Source organism: Mus musculus, chromosome 10, assembly GCF_000001635.26.
Source record: "Mus musculus strain C57BL/6J chromosome 10, GRCm38.p6 C57BL/6J".
In the NCBI taxonomy this organism is placed as follows: domain Eukaryota; kingdom Metazoa; phylum Chordata; class Mammalia; order Rodentia; family Muridae; genus Mus; species Mus musculus.
Window position 1 is genome coordinate 45311028 of NC_000076.6, and position 20126 is coordinate 45331153.

Here is a 20126-nt window from a genome sequence, read left to right on the forward strand (position 1 = left end):
TCAATAACATCTGTCTCTGGCCCTGCTGCCCCTTACAGTTTCAGAGCCTACGGGAAGACTCAGTCGTAATAAATATACACCAAATGCTTTCACAAATGGCTGTCTCCAGCAGTAGAGTGCTATGAACTGAGCCGTCCATTTAGGACTGTGATTGGTTTCCTGGCAAGCCAGTTCCCTAGCTTTCACACTACCTCATTCAAAGATTCACCTCCTGGCCCTAGTGAAGCTGGGCATATAGGCGCTTAAGCTTCCATGCTGCAGGGTGGAACTAACTACCCTTTTATCTGAAGCCAGGAACTTCACCAGACTGTGCCCAGCTCCCCCAGGGACTTTGCCAGGCTACCCTAGCTTCCCCACGCTTGGCATGATGATTTAGATTCTGCTCCCCTCAGACAGTGAGATGATAAATGTATTGCTAAGCAGATAAGCACAACTCTGGGCTAATCTTCATCAGCGTGCCACCAGGGTAATGCCGCCTGCCCTTGAGAATCCTTTTATCATCTTACTACTTTATAATCCACAGTCTTACAGATTTAAGAGAAAAACTGAATAAACTGGAAAAAACTGGATGACTGTGTTAGGTTGCTAGATTTCATCTTCTCCATCTGTAGCTCAATGGGCAAGATCAGTTGCTGCCTGCGGACGGAATCCATTGTGTTGCTTGGGTATTTCAGCGGTTATTTACACACAGAAATGACGAGGCCTGAGGGTCTGTGAGGCAGGCAGCTGGTGGATGAATCATGTTTGGTCATCAGAACGATGGTGGCACATGGCAGAGGCCCTTTCCTGCCCATCACCTGCTCCTGTCAGTTCCCCCTCTTCTAATAAACTGCATCTGTTGTGGTGACTGGATAAAAACACACCAACCCGGGCATGCAGTAATTCAATCAGGGCAAGTTAGCATTCTACAGCAGTGCCATGCTCAGGGTGGAGAGACAGAGCCTGGTAGCTGCTTAGTGCAACAGGAGTGGGCCGGAAGCACAGTTCCTCTTAAGACCCTCAGGACCACAATTCTAGAACGTAGAGGCCCCGGCATGCCCTCCAGACCAGGCATTTTTAAGCAGTTCCTTTCTGAATTGCCAGGAACATTTTGTGTGGCCTTTCTCTTATTAGCACTGTCTTAACGTTTCATTGAGGATTATAAATTTTTAAGGAAGTTCAACCCAAAGTTCAGAGACCTACTAGCAGGTCTTTTCATATTGGTTTTCGAGGCTGTGTTGAGTACTCTGAAGAATTGATTGGCTAAAATGCCCCAGTTTAAAAAGTAAAACCGCAGGGGAGTGACATTTGCAGGCTGGTATTTGCAGTTCCTGCTCCTCCTTGCATTTCTGAGAACCGTTCTTTGCTGTGACAGTCCAGCAGTATAGAATTGTGTGTGTGTTGTTTTTAAGAGGAGAAACTGAGCATGCTCAGAATGCTTCTCTGTTTGTATCCTGTGTGTCAGAAATTACCCGTAATCGGGGATCTGCAAGATGCTTGAAGTCTTTTAAAACAAGTAAAAATAACATTAAAGCTCTAAGTTGTGTATCTAAGCCATTGTCCCTTCCCTCCTGTCCCCTTTCCCCTTTCTCCTCTTCCTTCTCCTTGCTGATTCTACTGTGCGGTTGTCATGAGTTGAGAAAAGGTTCATGATTGAAGGATGCCAACAGCAGCATCACCTTCATGCTTGTTCTGTCAGTGATGGCCAGTTCCCTGCCACTCACAAGGCATGTTCTCTTCTGCATGCGGACTTGCTGTGGTACATGATGCTTTAACGGGTGTCCTGGGAGGCAGTAAACACAGCATCTACATTCCAGGGCCTTGCATGGTGGTTGGTTTCCATACGACTCAGGCTAGGGGGAACATCACAGTGACGACATTAGTGCTGAGGACAAATGTGGTAAGTGATGCATTGATCCAGGACCTTGTCAACATACCCAGTTTTCTTCAGACCCAGGTCCCATATTAGCATCCACCACATGATTGGAAGAGTAGAGAAAATATGAAGAAGAGAAAAGAGTCAATAGTATTGTTCACCAGCTGGTAAATGTTTAAGGAACAGGAATTAATGTGTTCCTTTTTATGTATGCAATATTAACCTGAGCCACAAATACAGAAAATCATGCTGTCTTAGTTAGGGTTTCACTCTGAACAGACACCATGACCAAGACAAATAGGGGCTGGCTTACAGGTTCAGAGGTTCAGTTCATCATCATCAAGGTGGGAGCAGGGAAGCATCTAGGCAGGCATGGTGCAGGAAGAGCTGAGAGTTCTCCATCTTCATCTGAAGGCTGCTAGTGGAAGACTAGCTTCCAGGCAGCTAGGAGGAGGGTCTTAAAGACCATGCCCACAGTGACCCACCTACTCCAACAAGGCTACACCTCCCAATAGTGCCACTCCCTGGGCCAAGCGTATACACACCATCACAAGTGTACATGTTTTTTTTTTTTTTTTTGAAGTCCCTGAATCTAACTTATTAAATGTTTTCACAGACTACTATGTATTCGTAAAGATCTCCCTCCTGGCCATGTGTTCTCTATGCTTCCTGATTTATGGGGGTGATTATAGTGTCACATTTAAGCCATCTTTCATGGAAGACCACTTCCTTGGATCCAGCACGTGGGCAGTGCCACCGAAGTCCTGCTCTGCTTTGATGTCTGTGTAGCTTGGACACATTCATTCATGGCTCCTCTGAGCCTCAAATATGTTTAAAGCAAAACTGCCGTAGCATCAGACAGTATCTGTCAAGAGGGGAGGATTTTTGGAAGGTTCATGGATTCATCATAATTACGAAGAGAGCGTGTTCAAAATACGCATCTCTGGAAATCGCCTTGATTTAATATTTGTGGAGAAAGTCCATGGCTCTGTTTTTAGTCACTTGTGTCGAGTGACTCTGACTTAAAGCTGTGCCACTGCTGTAGACTGGCTGACCCAAGGATTTAGTTATCCCCGTGTTTCAGTTTTCTGTCTGTTGTTGTGATAAAACACTGACGAAAACCAACTTGAGGAGGAAAGGGATTATTGCCCCTTACAGACTAGAGTCCATCATTGACGGATGTCGAGCAAGGAGCTCAAAGTCGGAACCTAGAGGCAAGAACTGGAGCAGAGGCCATGGAGGAATGTTTGTGCTGACTTGCTCCCCGTGACTTCCTGAGTTGGCTCTCTCATATACCTCAGGACTACCTGCCTAGGGCTGGCACCGCCCACAGTGGGCGGGGCCATTTCACATCAATCATTAACCTAGAAAATGCCCCACCAGCTTGCCCAGGACAGTCTGATGGAGGTGTCTCCTCAGCTGAGATTCCTTCTCAGGTGACTCCAGCTCGTCAAGTTTATAAAAACCAACCTGCATGCGCCGAAAAATCAATAGCTAGCCAATTTCTAGTAAATATGCTTTTATTAAACATTTAATTAATACTTGCGCTTAAAACATCCCAATTTTACTAACAACGGGAAGACAATTTGCATAATTGGTGCTGCAGATTCATTAAGTAAAGTACCATTCCATTCTTTTTGTTTAATTTGATCCTATGTCCCTATTTTCTTTCACACAGGAAATAGCAAAACCTTTGTGGACTTCATCTGAATCAGGAGTCCAGATGAGCTTAAAGAAACTGGGGCTGAACCCATAGCTCTTTCGGCTCCACACCCACTGAAGCCCCCTCCATGCCAGCCCCCGAGTCTCCCGGCCTGTGGAGTGCACTGCTGTGTGATGGGAAAGCGAAGGACTCTGTCACTGGCCTCAGGGTCCTCTAAAGCGAACTGACAGGGAAGCAGATAGTGCAGCCATGGAGAAGAATTCAAGCTTATGGAAAAGCTTGGTGACTGAACACCCACTCTGCACCACCTGGAAGCAGGAGGCCGAAGGGGCCATTTACCACCTCGCCAGTATCTTGTTTGTAGTAGGTTTTATGGGTGGCAGTGGATTCTTTGGGCTCCTTTATGTCTTCAGCTTGCTGGGGCTGGGTTTCCTCAGTTCTGCGGTCTGGGCGTGGGTGGACATCTGTGCCGCTGACATATTTTCCTGGAATTTTGTGCTGTTTGTCATCTGCTTCATGCAGTTCGTTCACATCGCGTATCAAGTTCACAGCATAACCTTCGCCCGAGATTTCCATGTGTTGTACAGCTCGCTCTTCAAGCCCCTCGGGATCCCTTTGCCCGTCTTCAGAACAATTGCTCTGAGCTCTGAAGTGGTTAGTTTGGAGAAGGAGCACTGCTACGCCATGCAGGGGAAAACCTCCATTGATCGACTCTCCGTGCTCATCTCAGGAAGGTTCGTACCCTGCGTGCAGTGTGCCTCACCTCTGTAGTGGTTCTGTGTGTTTCTTGGTATTCTATGTTGGTGCAGCATAGTCCTGGGTGGCATTTAGCACCCATTGACTCGGGGAAATCTTTGAGACATGACATAGGTGTGGGTATTTAGAGGACATGCTATAGTTTACTTGAATCCAGAAATAATCTCAGCGTACTCTTTCATCTTACAAATACAATTCACAAGTCTTAAAAGCAAAGCATGAATTTGGTTCTGTGGATTCAACATTTGTGACTAGTCACAGAACGTCAAGGAGGCTGAGGCAGCTTGACCTGGTAGATCTGTCATCGGCACACTGAGTGTTTTAGGTGGACTCTTCTGACATCCTTCTCGATAACAGGGAGTCTTTCATTTTATATTATCAAATTTATTCAGTAAATCTTAGCATTTGCCCCCTTGTGAGAGGTGGGAGTAAAGACTTCGGGAATATATATGTATAGAATCTAAACTTGGAAAAGTTTGAGGAGGTAAACAATCCTGTGTTTTTCATATAATTGAAACTATTAATGGCTGGAGAGATGGCTCTGCAGTCAAGATCACTGGCTCCGGTTCCAGAGGACCAGGGTTCAATTCCCAGCACCTGCATGGCAGCTCATAACTGCCTGAAATTGCAATTTCATGGGATCCAACACCTTTACACAAACATGCATGCAGGCAAAGCATCAATGCACATGAAATAAAATTAAGTAAATTAATTAATTGTGTAACAAAAAGAAAAGATTAAACCTTTAACACACAGAGGTCCTTGCAGCAGATTCCCCACTATGCTCTTAAACTCCCCACAGTGTAGTAAAAAAAAAATTTTTTTTGACTGAGTGTGCCAGTCCTGTGCTGAGGCACAGTACCCACATGGAATGGACTCATCTCATGCATGTACAACTTGATGAGCTGTTGGTGAATTTCACCTACTGTTCCAGACTTCTAGGTGATGAATATCATACACAAACCTTATAGGGATTACGGTAGTACATGTATTTAATATTTTGTTCTTCAAAACTCATCAGGGAAGAAGTCTCCAAAGGCTGCAAGGATACTTTCCCCCACTCAAGTGTCCCCCAAATGTGCATACACTTTCTTCCCACCTCATAACAGATGTTCTTATATCTTGCTAGAATCAGAGTGACAGTCGATGGCGAATTTCTGCATTATATTTCCCCCTTTCAGTTCCTGGATTCTCCTGAGTGGGATTCGCTAAGACCCACAGAGGAAGGCATTTTTCAGGTAAGGACCAATTATGCTGCATGGTTCAGGCCCCAACCTTCTAAACAGATGAATATTTGTTGTAAAGCGAGCAAGCATACAAATAGAACAACATACAACACACACAGCTTGAATTTATATTTAACTTTAGATACAGTTCCCTTCATGCATGATTCCTAGCCGTGAGTCCTGATGACTGACGTTAGTCACGGGTACAACCACAGAAAGAATGGGAATCCAGGAGACAGGAAGGGGTTGTGATGAGAACTTTCTACGTTTTCCATGTTGAACCTCATATATGGGAATTAGTTAATATGTAAAGACTTGACTTTAAACACTGCCAATGTGATTGTTTAGAAAATGCCAAGAGAAAAAGATCGTACTTATTACAAAACCAATGGTCTTTGAAAGTAGAAGGGGCCAGTGGATGTCAGCTATTCTAAACTTTGTCATCTCTACGCTGTCATGTGCTGGTAGTACTAAAAGACAAACATTTCTGTCCATTATATTTATTATGCTATACTGTTTCCTATAAGCCAACACATACATGTGCATGCACATTCAAATGTATGTAAATATGCAAGTGTGGTATTTGTAAATTCCGTATTGTACTAGAAAAACCATGTTGTGGTTAGAAGTCCACAGTCTTCATAGTTGTGAATTCCTCTCATGTTAGCCAACCTTGTTCTCTTGTTTCCATATCAGGTAGGTCTGCAAAAACACAATCAAGAGGAGCACATGTGTCTAACATCATGATTAGAGAGGAAGAAATAAATTATGTAGTTTATTTTAATATTTACTATCTTACGTTTTTAACATTTTGTGTATCAGTTAAGATGGTTTTTAACCTAAAAGGACAGTAATGAATTCATTTAAAATTGGGGGCAGAAAAAAATGTGATTGAAAGAACTAGAGAGATTAAGTGGTTAAGGGCACTGGCTGTTCTTGCACAGGACCTGGGTTCAGTTCCCAGCACCCACATGGCTGCCCACAACCATCTGTAAGTCCAGTTCCAGTGGATCTGATGCCCTCTTCTGGCCTCTGTGGGCACTGCACACATGTGGTGTGAGTACATACATGGAGGCCAAACACTCATACACATAAATATAAACCTTTACTAATCATGTTTTAATCTGTTGCTTTCTAGTTTTGTTTTACACATGTCTCTTGTGTTTTCTAGGTAACTCTCACAGCAGACACCGATTGCCGATATGTGTCTTGGAGGAGAAAAAAATTGTATCTACTCTTTGCGCAGCATCGGTACATCTCCCGCCTGTTTTCGGTTTTAATTGGCAGTGACATTGCAGATAAACTCTATGCCTTGAACGACAGGGTGTACATAGGAAAGAAACATCACTATGATATTCGGTTACCCAACTACTACCATATGTCAACTCCAGACTTGTCCAGATCACCCCTAACAGAACAGTTCCGGAATTCCAGACAACATTGTAACAAATGACATCAAAACCTGAAGTTGTGTGACTGCTGCAAAAAAGACTTCATCATTCCCCCCAGACAATTCAGAATCAAGATGCCATTGCCAGCTGTTTACTAATTCATTTCAACTTCTGCATTGCAAATAAAATTTAAAAATTTTCACGTATTCCTTACTGTTATAATGGGAGATGAATACGGATGGGCAGTTTGCCCCTTTTCTGCATCAGAACTGAGAGAATGTGATTTCGTATTCTCTGATATTTCCCCCAATGTGCTGCCTGGTACTGTTGGCGCAGGAGAAGCAGCTAACAAATGTCAGCATGAGAGCAGGTTGCTATTATGGTCCACAGACCCACTTCTAGAATCTGCTTTTCTGGGACAATCTCTGATGAATGTAAGTTACATTGTTGTTGTGGGAAGCAATTTCTTTTATATGTGAAGTTCTTTGACGGGACTAAACAGAAGAATAAATGTAAGAAACAATAACATGCCAATTTGAAGATGACTTTCTTGCTGCACACAAATCCTGAGCTTACACTTTACAATTGCTAATAAAAGCAGCAACTAATAGAAAACAAAAGTGCATAATAATTACTGAGTAAATAGCTACCCATAAACAGATAGTTCAAATGCATATGACCTTTTGAGTTGCATATTCAGCTACAGAGGCAAGGCTTTGACAGAGCAGAGGCAGCTTCACAGTGAGGTCTCAAACCTGTAAGAAGAGCTTAGGAAAGAGATACTTACATGCAGATCTGGTCCCTGTATTAGGAAAACTGGTTTTCTGGAACTCATATGCAGTGGACCTCTGTAGAACCATTTGACAAATGGACCTAATGACCTGTTTGTGGCTCTGGGTTATAAACTGGGCCCTGATGATAGATAGATATATCCAGTGATAGACATGATTCATCCCTCACAGAGCTTACATCCTGGGGCCAAGAGAGAAGATAAACTAGAAAAGCTTATGGATACAAAGTGATGGGGTCAAGGAGACAGGGAAATTAAAGGATATGGGTGGGGGATGCTGCTCGAGGAAGGTCTCAGCAGGAAAGTGATGCTTACTAAAGACCTGCAGGAGGTGAGGCGGTAGTCTATGCAGACACTGGGCAAGGGCAGTCTGGGCTAGGGGTAGCACATGCAGAGCATGGCTGGCCAGGTCAGGACCAATGGGAAAGTGGGCGTGGAGTGGGACAGCCTTGGAGTGGGTGGGGGACTTGGACTTGGATTCAGCAGCCACTGCGGAGTTTGAAATAGAATAGTCATGTGTTCTGCCTGTGATCCCTTGATGGCCTGCTGAGGATGAGGTGTCGGGGTGGGGCCAATAGTGGATGAGGAAGGTCAGGAGACAGTTGCCCCTGAACACTGAGTGTGAGTCTGGACTCGAGAAAGATCCAGGCTAGAGATACAGCTGTGAGTCATTTAGCAGTCAATGGTGTCCAAACTCATTGGCCTAGAGGAGGTGTCAAGTGCCTGAGGGTAGATCAGAATAAAAAATGACCCAGGAACTTACTCTGTGAGGATGTCATAGTGACCAGAGGGATACGGTGGAGTCAGCAAAGGATATGAAGGAGCAGCCAGTGAGGCAGCAAGGACACCAAGAGAGCATGATGTTCCAGAAGCCAAGTGAAGAGACCTGTCTACAGATCCATTCCTAGAGTCTGCTGTGTGTGTGTGTGTGTGTGGTGTGTGTGTGTGTGTGTGTGTGTCTGTCTGTGTGAATCTCTGACAAATATAAGTCCTATTGTTGGTGTGGGAAGCAATTCTTTCTTTTACATGTGAAATTCTTTGACATGACTAAAAAGTAGAATAAATGTAAGAAATGATAATATGTCAATTTGAAGACTACTTTCTTGCTACAAACAAGTTCTGAGCTTATGCTTCACAGTTACCAAGGAGGCACCTTATGGAAAGCAAAATTGCTAACTCATCACAGTGTTAAATCATCACCTATTATTAATGTACTAAAGATACAAAGACCCAAATTTCTCCTGGAGCGACTATGAAAGGAACAGTGAAGTGTCTTTAGTGTGGCTGAGAGTTCTGGAAGACACCACTGGACTGAGCAATGGTGAGCTTCACCAGGGAAGTTTGGGTAGGGTCATATGAAAACAGACTGAAGGGGGATGGGAGGCATGATACGGGGACAGCAAAGCCAAGTACGCTTTTCAAGCCTTTCTGATCTGAAGATAAATGGAAACAGTCATTGACATGGGACTGAGAAAGAAATGGTTATTGCTAAACAAGACCAGAAAAATGGCACCTAAGAATGGTATATGGCAAATGGCATAAGCTCCAGGTGGGGGTGAGCTACCTGAGTGTTGACCTTGAACACGTTTGTGATGATGGATCCTGTATCCTTAAACAGGACAGTGGTCATCACAGACAGACAGCAGGCAGAGTAGACCTCCAAAGTAAAGTCAGGAAGTGTCTGGGGAGAAGCTGTAGTGTGCATTGTTTTCTGATCTTCAGTAAATGGGATAGCACGGCAAGGTCTGTGTCACCATGAATGAGCTATTGTGTAATTCAAGTCTAGCATGAGCTAAGTATTGAAAGGGATGCTTTCCTTTCTGGATACACATGGCCGTCATGGTTCTTAATCAAATAGATAGTCAGACACAATGGTAGCCATCCTCTGGTATGGTCAGACCTTTTCGAAGTGCCACAAGCCTTTTGGTGGGCTTCACCATGGATCTATGAGAAACTCAGGTCTCTGTGTCTTTAAGACTTTGTTGCAGTTAAGCAACCAATTCCCACTTTCCATTACTACCAGGTGCTGACGGCGCACCTTAGATTCCACCAGGTAATTTAGCAAGAATTAATTGGCAGCCAGCTTGCTAACGATGAAGGGAACTGAGAACAAAGCCACGGTGATGTCTGTCTGCAGGGGGATGAAGGGTATTGAAAGGGAGAGAAGGATGAATACAGGACCCTCCCCATCGCCACTGTCATGGAGGGCTGGTACCAAGCCTTGTACTAACAGATGGTCTGTGAGTCAACATATTGGTTTGTCTACAGGTTTTCTAACCTGCTAAAAAGTAAAAGCAGAAGATCCTACAGTGACCCCTTGTAAGGACACTTGAGTGTCTATGGGAAATGTCTAGAAAACTATATTTCATCATCTCAAAATATTCTAATCAGCCCAAATGGAAAGCACAAGTGGGTATTCAAGATACTAGAGAAGCGCCCGAGAATTGCTCTCCTGTGGTGCACTTGGAATTGGATTTCTATTCAAACTGGGCTTATTTTCATCTGAGGCTAATCACTGCCACTTCTAAATTCCCTGTGTTCTCTCATTGCTAAGAGCACAGTGAGACAAGAAGCACAGGGTATGTTCTTGTGTTAAAAATGCTGTACAGCTTTGCATACAAAGATGGATGTGCATACCTGCATATTTGCAGATAGATAGAACCATTCTTCAAAAACCAGAAAGAATTACAAAGAAATTTCAAACAAGTTTGGGACACTTGCAAGCTAGACACCTTTCACAATCACCCATGTCGCATGACCAGAAAGCTGGCACTTGCCAAGTGCCCTGACTTTAAAGAATTAGGGGAAGTACCTTATGGTTTTTCTGTCCTTAGTTGTGTGGTCAACGGGGACTGTGAGGAGTAGTGAGAGAGGGAGAAGGAGAGATGGCGGCACACAATGAGCCTATAAACACCCACGCTGCCCTTGCAGCAGAGTTCCGGAGGCTGCAGATCCATCTTCCGGGCCTTTACTTCACCCCAATTTTGAAGCCTCTCATTCCCTCAGAGCTACTCCCTGGAACTGAGTGGATCCATTTGCTCAGGACTCCACATCCTTAGGAGCTTGCACCAAAGAATTACTCTACTGTGAAGAACGGCAGGAGCTCCTTTGAGTACTTGTGCATTGGAGCAGTATCCGACAGAGGAGCTCAGGGAAAGTCGTAGGTCATATGCAGCACAGGCTGTCCGACTTACATTGCAAACAGCCAGAAGGGCAGAACCAGTTGGACAGAGTACTCAAAAAAATGCCCCCATCTGACCCTCCCTTCCTCTTCATTTGTACAGAACCTTTTCTTGTGGTGGATCACGCCCATAATCCCAGCACTTGGTTGAAGTAGGAGAAGCACAAGGTTGAGGCTAGCCTATGCTACATAATGAGTTTCATTTTTTTTCATTCTACTAAAATATAAGCTCAAATAAATAGATTTAATGCAATAAGCCAAAATCATACAGTTATGAAAAGATGTGGCAAGACTGAAACTTTTTGCAATCCTACCATACTTAACAAGTGTGTTAATGACAGACTGTATATTCATATATATGCCATCATGGTCTGAGCATAATCTGAAGTTTTATTATTATGATAACTTTGATTACCTTTAAAACATACTGTCTCTATAAAGGTTGACAGGACAGAGAATGTCATCAAAAGTATATGTAATGCTGGGCATGGTGGCTCATACCTTTAATCCCAGCACTCGGGGGGCAGAGGCAGGCAGATTTCTGAGTTCGAGGCTAGCCTGGTCTACAGAGTGAGTTCCAGGACAGCCAAGGCTATACAGAGAAACCCTGTCTCGAAAAACCAACCCACCCCCCCCAAAAAAAGTACATGTAATTCCATTGGCTTGCTCCTTAGAAGAATCCCATTTTATGTGTAGAGGTCAGAGTCTGGCTCTCAGCAAATGGAGGCACTCACGCCTAATTCCTTCCGGACCGTAGTCCTTGCAATTTCCATAGGACTGTTTTCCTGTCTTAGAGATCATTAAAATGCCCCCAATCTGAACTGAAGAAACAGTCAATGCCAAAATGCTAATTACACATCTGAATTCCTTAGTGATTAGGAGCATTGGCCAAGGGAGAGTCTTTCTTCTGGAGCTGCAGCAACAGCCAGCTAGCTCCAGCCCCAAGGCTCTGCAAGGAAAAGTGCCATTATGAAGAATGCTATTGAACTGGCTATTAGTTTGTAGGATGAAAGAGCATAGTGAAGTTCTGTGGATTTGGGGTGGTCCACTTCAACTTTTGATACTTCCACAGCTCATGTGAGATGCTTCCTAAGAAACGGCCCTCATGAGACCCCATCTGCCATGGGTTCCGTCCATCATACTCTTCATACAGAAAAATTAATTCAGTGTTTCATGTGGTTCTCATGTTCTCGCCCCTCTCTGAAGCAACACTTCATGCTCAATAAAATTATGTAAACGGAAGCTTTTGCAAAGAGACGTTGGTAAAGGCTCTTAAGATGTGGCAGATATTTTCAGTGTGGTAGAAGAGATTTCTGAGGAACCGGGTATAACACAGGATGTTAGTCGGTTCCCCTGAGATAAAAGTTCAGTCAAAGCTCAGACATTACATCTATGGTCCTGAGAAAGGAATCTCTCTTAAACGCTTCCCTGAGTCTCTGTGGAGTGCTACCTGGTACAAGACAGCAGCTTTGCCAACAATCTGTCTCACAGAGGAAATGACCATACCTGCTCTTGCATCAAATCCTGGCCCCATCTGATTGTACCTCCACAGTACCACAGACAGTTTTAGCAAAAGGTAAGAGGGAAGGCCCGTGAAAACACCATTTACCCGTCTTGCTCCTGTTGGAAGTTTGAACACTATTCATTCTGGATGCAGAGCCCTGAAGCAGTTCTTGGGTTCCAAGATGACTCTGAGCTGAAAACCTGAAAACTGATTTGTTTAGAGATGTTTTGTGTTGGCAATACTGAAAAATAAACTTGGGCACAATAAAAATTTGAAGAGTATTTGAGCAGACAGTATTTCATGAATGGAGCGCTGGGGACGCTAGCCAGCCTGAGAGTGACAAACATAGCTCTGGCAGCCCTTGCCCTGCCCCTATTCCCTCTGCCTTGCTAAAAACCATTAGATTACATTCCTAAAACTAACCACCAAGGTCTATTCCCTTATTTGGCTATTTCCTCCCTCCATGAGGCTGACTACCAAGGTCCAGCTATCAAAGTATGGGAGTCCAGTAACCAAAAGCCCCCTTTTGACTGCCCTAAGTAACAAGCACAATTAAATTAAACACCTCATCCTAACATGGGGCTTCCCCCTTTACCTTTATAAACCACCATTTGCTTATGTGCCTGGTCTGTCTCCTCTCTATCCAGAGATAGTCCTTGGACACTCCTGAACAAATACCCCTCCCCCTCTCCCTGGTTGCCTTCCTTCCCCTTCTCTATCTCCTGTCTTTGTCTTAGTGCCTGCCCTCTGTCCCTCTGGGGCAAATAAATCTCCTTTGTGCTGAGAACTTGGTCTTGGGGTGTCTTGTACAAATACAGGCCCCTTCAGCAACTTCAGGCCATAAGCAGTTCTGCACTGCCTTGAGGGTGGGGCCAAGAGAGGTGGACAGGACAAATGGAAAAGATTCAGACTTTCAGTGGAAAGTTCCCATCAGCAATTAGCTGTTGGCTTCTGGCTGATTACACTTAGGCTCCATCGAATACACTGGCCTTTCTGTCTAATGACCTCCCAATTAATGTTTTCAAACAGAAACAGGCAGTGCATTATTATGCAAATTCTCCTGTTTTTAATGATAATTAAATGGTGTGATTGCTTGTTTTATTTTTTCCTCTAAAAGAAAAAAAACCCTTGAATAGTTTAGGGGGTGCTTCTCTGACTTCATAATAAACTAGTTTTTATGATATTTTAGGTATAAGTAAATTTTTCTGACAAAGCTTGCCCACAGTTTAGTTTCTGATAAATGTTCATTAAATTCTTATTTTAAGAACTGAGCTGAGAAGACACTGATGCATCATGAGCAAGCAGCCCTTTTTCTTAACCTGCCTCCCATGCCATCCCGTGGCACATATCCTTTTCCCAGTGACAGCAGAAGCATTTTATCCTGTTACTTAAAAGAAGTATTGTCTGGGTGGTGGTGGTGATGGTGGTGGTGGTGGTGGGTAGTGGTACATGGCTTTAAGCCCCAGTACTTGGGAGGCAGAGGCAGGTGGATCTCTGAGTTCAAGGCCAGCCTGGTCTACAGAGTGAGTTCCAGGAAAGTCGGGGCTATAGAGAGAAACCCTGTCTCTGGGGAGAAAAAAAGTTTACATTTCGACAATTTGTAATGAATTTGTAATGAATCCCTGTTTTTGTTTCTTCCCTGATCAAGGGGTTCAGGACTAAGATTATCTGTCTCTCATCCCCCTTGGATCAGGTCTCTGCTCATCTTGGCTGGAGACCCTAGAGTGTGGACTGCGTCCCTGCCATTGGCTCTGACATGCAGAGACCTGTATTCTTCCAGACCCCTGCACACTGGCCTTGTGCATTTCCTCCCATATGACCATAAGGCAGAATGAATGAATATATGAATAAATGAAGGAACTCTGAAGGAAGCTCAGGTTAAACGCCTGTATCCCTTCACTGTTCCTTCCACCTTCCACACCTTGCTTCGTCATTTTGTTCCTGTTCTGCCATTAATCAACAAAGACCAGTGGATGGAGGAGAGGTAGGTAGGAGAACACTGGGGTGGGCAGAGGGGCGAGGTGTCACTGTCAGTGGGAAAGTGCCATGATTCTAATAAGATGACCCAACCTGGAAGGACATTAAGAGCCATGAATTGTTTACTCCTTGTACTAGAATATAGTATGACTGTATTAGAATATAGTATGACTGTATTAGAATATAGTATGACTGTATTAGAATATAATATGACTGTATTAGAATATAGTATGACTGTATTAGAAACGAGTTAAATCAACAAGTCCAGAATGGCAAGCCCACTATCATAAGCCATTTATGGTGACATGTTTTTTCCTATTTGTCTCATTCATAATAATTTAAGTTATAAAGCACAAGTTTTAAAAAATCATGTACTATTTCCTCATTGGAAAACTATGTACTATTTCTTCTATTACAAATATACTTAATTTTTCAACCCCCTGACACTGTTCCAATTGTATATGAATCACATAGTAGGTACACTAGACATGAAAGGTAAGTTAGAGCTCCTGGTCTCCAGTCACTTACAGGGCAGAAGAAGGAACCTAAATACGTTAAAAAAATTGTAACAGACAAATTGTCTGCAGGAACAAAACATCTGCAAGTCCACCTTAAAACAGTTGAGAAAATGAATTAGGATGTAGGCATAGGCAAGAACTGTCTGAAAAAGAGTCCAGTTGTTTAAGAAACAATGCCAATAACTGACTTCATGGATTAAAAGGTTTCTGCTCAGTAGAGTGGAAGACAATATAGAATGGGACAGTGGTGTGTGTGTATGTGTTTTTGCATGTGTGTACATGTGTGTGTATGTGTATATTTGTGTGCATCTGTGTATTGTGTGTGCATGTGTATATGTGTGTGCATGTGTGTATTGTGTATACATGTGTGTATGCATGTATGTGTCTGTGCGTGTTTGCCATCTACATATCTGATGGGATTAATATCTAGAATCATAGAGAACTCCAAATATAAGCATAAAATATATCACTAAGTAGGAAAATGAACAGTTTTGAAAGGGAAAGACAAAGGGCCAATGAACACTTGGAAAATGTTCAGTATCCTTATCCACAAAGGAAAGACACATGAAGGTAACATTGGGATGTCATGTCACCACTGTCACCATTATCACCACTGTCAAACTGCTATAGTCAAGAAAACAGTGACAGCACCTGCTGATGAGAAACAGAACCCTGATACGTTGCTGGAGAGAATGTGAACTATGTGATGGACGTCAATATGGAGCCTTTACCATATGATCCACCTAAACTGCTCCTGAAATCTGAGGGATTGTATCACAGAAGTACTTACACGTCCATGTTTACTGCTGCACTGTTCACAACAGCTGAGACGTGGAACCAGCCTAGATGCCAAGCAAGAACAGATAAAGACAATGATGTGTGTGTGTGTGTGTGTGTGTGTGTGTGTGTGTGTGTGTGTGATATACCACCACAAATAAGAATGAAATAATGTCATTTGCAGAGAAATGGATAGAAATGGAGATCATCGTGTCAAGTGGATTAAGCCAGACCCAGAAAGACGAATATCACATAGTCTCAATATACAGATTTTAGATTCAAATACATGTATATATGAGATGCAGAAGTAGGAAGGACTTATAGAGAGTGCTTACTTACTGTTGTATTGCTGTGCAGAAGCACAAGAGCAAGGCAGCACAAAAGAAAGCATTTCGTGGAGGACTTGCTTACAGTTTCAAAGGGTTAGCCCATTACCATTATCATCACAGCAAGGGTGCATGGCCACAGGCAGGCAGCCAGTCAGGCATGGTGCTGAACATGTAACAAAGACCTTATATTTGATCCACAAGTAGCAGGCAGAACTATAGACAGATGGAGAGATGGAGGGAGGGAGAGAGGGAGGGAGGAGAAGAGGGAGGGAGGGAAAATGGGGAGGGAAGAAGATAGAGAGAAAGAGAGGGAAGGAGGAGGGAGGAGGGATGGAGGGAAGGAGAGAGAGAGAGAGAGAGAGAGAGAGAGAGAGAGAGAGAGAGAGAGAGAGAGAGAGAGAGAGAGACTCTGATTGGGCCTTTTGAAACCTCAAAGCCCATCTCCAGTGACACACACTTCTAATCCTAATCCTTCCTAAACAGTTCCACCAACTGGGAACAAAACATTCATATATATGAATCTATGGAGCTCATATAATAATTCTCATCCAAATAATTGCAAAGGGGGAGGAAAGGGTATAAAGTGAGGGCAGGGGAGGGAGAAAATGAGACATGGTTTTTCTTATTCATCAATTATATTCGAATGCATATATATGTGTGTACACACACACACACACACACATGAAAGCAGAAGTGAATTTGCTAGGGGGAAAGGGGATCACCAAGAATGGGGGGGGAGGCAAAGAAGAATAACAAGAGTATAAATATTATCAAGGTACAAATACATGTATACACACACACAAACACACATGCATATATATGGTACATACATACACAAGGTATATACATGTATATATGTATTTTTACATATATACATATGTACAAGGTGTATGTATGCATGCATGTATATATACATGATATGCATATCTATATCTATCTATATATATATTAATATATATGTGTCTATATAATTAAAATGTCATGATGAAACCCATTTTGTATACTAACTAAAATCCTAAAAAGTGAAAATATTAAAAAGAAAAAAACAGGTGGGAAACACATGCCAACATCCTAATTCATTAGTAACATAAGTGCTGACGCCAAATGATTAATAGCCATGTTTTCTACTGAGTTTTGCCACTTGCTATCCATTTTCTACGCATTAGAAGTGCTATTTATTCATTAAAACAAGTCATTTGAGAACTTCAAAACATCTGTGGGATTTCCTGGCATATTTAAATGCTCTGTTGATTTCAGATGCCAATTTCTTAGCTCATAATATATTCATACACTTCTTGTGAGATAAAACAGTGTACTTGATATAAAAAATAGCTTTTAAAAATTACAGCAGCAATCAAAGTGCCTAGGAATACTTGGGGAGTGGGTCAGAAACTCTCCCTGGAGTTGTCTTCCCACACTCTAGACAGACTCAATTGCTCTCAAATCTCCCCTTCAAAGTGAAAACATTTTTATTCTTTGGTGGAAGCACACGAGGTCCTCCACAGTTTTCAAATGAAATATCATCGCAGCCATTTTGAGCAGCTCTAAATTGGGCCAAATATGTTTGATCTGAGATTAAAGAAGCGGTTCATTGTATTTGCCATTTTTAATGATAAATGATAAAGCTGCTGGTATGTGGCTCCTACATATTTTATTAGGCCTGATGTAAGCAGGAAGCTTGAGAGGTGTCGTATTTTCATGAATTTATTACAACAATTTAAGTAGTAATAATAATAAACATTTGTATTTGAATAATTCATTTCCCCGGGGAATTCCAGTGCTCTAGCACACCAGTCAGTGCTGGATGGCAGCAGTATTTCTTGCAGCATTATCCCAACCTTCAATGAGCTGCTTGTGGGTTTTGATTCTAGCCTTACGTCAGTTACTTGGCTGCTTATTATCAGGCTTCACATATGCCTCCAAAATCATCTATTGGGATAATTAATTTGTAAGGCAGGATGGTATTGTACAATAGAAGTCATACGTTTCAAAGTCCTGCCTTCACCACACTCAGATTAAAGTCAGATGTGGCTTCACTTTAAATACCTAGCAATACCGTCAAATTAAGAATTGTTATAACGAATTTCAAAGAACCATTTTCCTACAATGAGCCACCCCTTCCCTTTCTCTTTCTGTTTGCTTTTTGAGACAGGATTTCTCTGTATGGCCCTGGGTGTCCTGAAATTGTTCTGCAGACCAGGCTGGCCTGGGATTCATAGAGATCTGCCTGCCTTTGCCTCCTGAGTGCTGAGACTAAAGGCACGTGACAACACCGCCCATTCCAACAGCTGAATACCTCAGGTTCCCTACGAACAAGTTGTTGTTATGTTGGGAAAGAACAGTACCCTTAAAAGTGTCCTCGGGGAATAAATTGTTGTTTAATCTCTCTGTTCCAAAATCAGGTACTTGGGATTCACCAGATGGCTTTGGGCAGGGCGTGAGGGAGGTGATGTCTGCAATTCTCTAGGACCCAAAGATAAAGAAAGCACAGAGGTTGTCCCAGGGTTGTCTAAACTTCTGCACCTGTCCTTCTGGGAGGGTGTGTGTGCTTGAGACTTATAGTAACTTTGTTTGTAAGATCCGACTTGCCCTATTCCCCGGCCTCAGCACCTGGAGTCTTCTTTGGGGGTCAGAACAATTCACAGCCACTTCTCTGATCTTCTTTTTAAAACTTAAGTTTTAAAAAAGTGGGATGCCTGTGTGCCTGATTACTTATGATGAATTCCTTCCTTCCTTCCTTCCTTCCTTCCTTCCTTCCTTCCTTCCTTCCTTCCTTCCTTCCTTCCTTCCTTCCTTCCTTCTAAGATCATTTCCAAAGGGTTAAGAAGCCCTATTCAATGCATCTTCAGTTGATTAATATTTTAAACGAATACCTCGCAGCCCTCGCTTCTGTTTTAGAAGAACACTATGTGAGTATAGCCATAAGGACGAACTTGACATTTTGCTTACACTTCTGCCACACACCTGAAAGATGGTGAATTACTGTAACTCAGCTCTGCCAGTTGCCCAGGTTCTAAAATCTGTACTTTTGTATATTTAATGACACCAATGTCTAATTTCTGGGTAATCCAGGAAATACCAAAATACGGGAAATTTCAGAATGCACCGAAGTCTTGCAGCTTATAAGAAATCTTGTTTGCCATATCTTGTGTGTGCTACCACCTGCCTGTCTAAGACGGGCACAGAAATGAAAGATGTAATTGTCCAGTAGCTAGTTCACTTGTTCACTGGGCAGTTTAGTTGTCAGACTAGAGAATTCTGACCACTGTGACGGGGGAGGGGCAGGAGAGAGATTGGATATACTGTTCATCAAAGAAAACTAGATGTTAGGCCTCTTAAAAAATAGTCTCTAAAAGTCAAATAACCTAGTTAACCATGAGTTTTACAGATAACTAAAGTTCACATTTTTAAATTATATTTTATTATTAAATATAAAACTATTGCTCAAACCCAATTGCTAGTTTCAAAGCCCCAGATTTCAATTGCCTTCATAATTCATCATCTGTTATGATTCCCAGTTGTTTTTCTGTAGAGAGAATATCTCGTGTGTTACATGGAAGCATCACCTGTCAATTTAAAAACCTATGGCCAATAGGATAGGGTAGAATAGAAGGTGGGCCATCCCAGAGGCAGAAAGAACTCTGGGATAGAGCCAGATATTGGAGATTTATCCTGGAACATGTGATAAGACAGATGCATGGTACCTGAGTACAGGAAACCGGCCACGTGGCAGAATGAATATCAGAGAAAATGAGTTATAATAAGTTATGGTATATTGGGCTGGAGAGATGGCTCAGCGGTTAAGAGCACTGACTGCTCTTCCAAAGGTTCTGAGTTCAAATCCCAACAACCACATGGTGGCTCACAATCATCCGTAACGAGATCTGACGACCTCTTTTGGAGTGTCTGAAGACAGCTACAGTGTACTTATATATAATAAATAAAATAAATCTTTTTAAAAAAAAATAAGTTATGATCTAGTCAGAGAAGAGCCTAGCTATATGCCCAAGGTATTTGTAAATATATTTTGAGCCTGAGTCTTATTTCTGGGAGCATGGGGCTGGGAGGAAGCCGCAGACCTCACTTCTCCAGCTTTTTAAACTTTTAATTGTGTACCAGTTTTCTTCAGAGGTGACAACTCTTAGCAAAGCTATTGTCT

At 42.7% G+C, this 20126-nt stretch overlaps 1 protein-coding gene across 2 annotated transcripts in view; it reads left to right on the plus strand.

The window, feature by feature from the left end:
* Popdc3 (popeye domain containing 3) overlaps positions 1–7423 on the plus strand; it is a 29146-nt gene extending 21723 nt beyond the window's left edge. The window contains exons 2-5 of one of the 2 annotated variants that reach the window (XM_006512931.4): positions 3534–3881; positions 4041–4252; positions 5404–5512; positions 6672–7422. In XM_006512931.4, the coding sequence (XP_006512994.1) occupies positions 3768–3881; positions 4041–4252; positions 5404–5512; positions 6672–6953 (717 nt within the window). In that variant the 5' untranslated portion in view covers positions 3534–3767 and the 3' untranslated portion in view covers positions 6954–7422. Of the gene's footprint in view, positions 1–3533; positions 4253–5403; positions 5513–6671 lie in introns of both variants that reach the window. The other variant, NM_024286.1, reaches the window with a different exon arrangement.
* The last annotated feature ends 12703 nt before the right edge of the window (positions 7424–20126 follow it).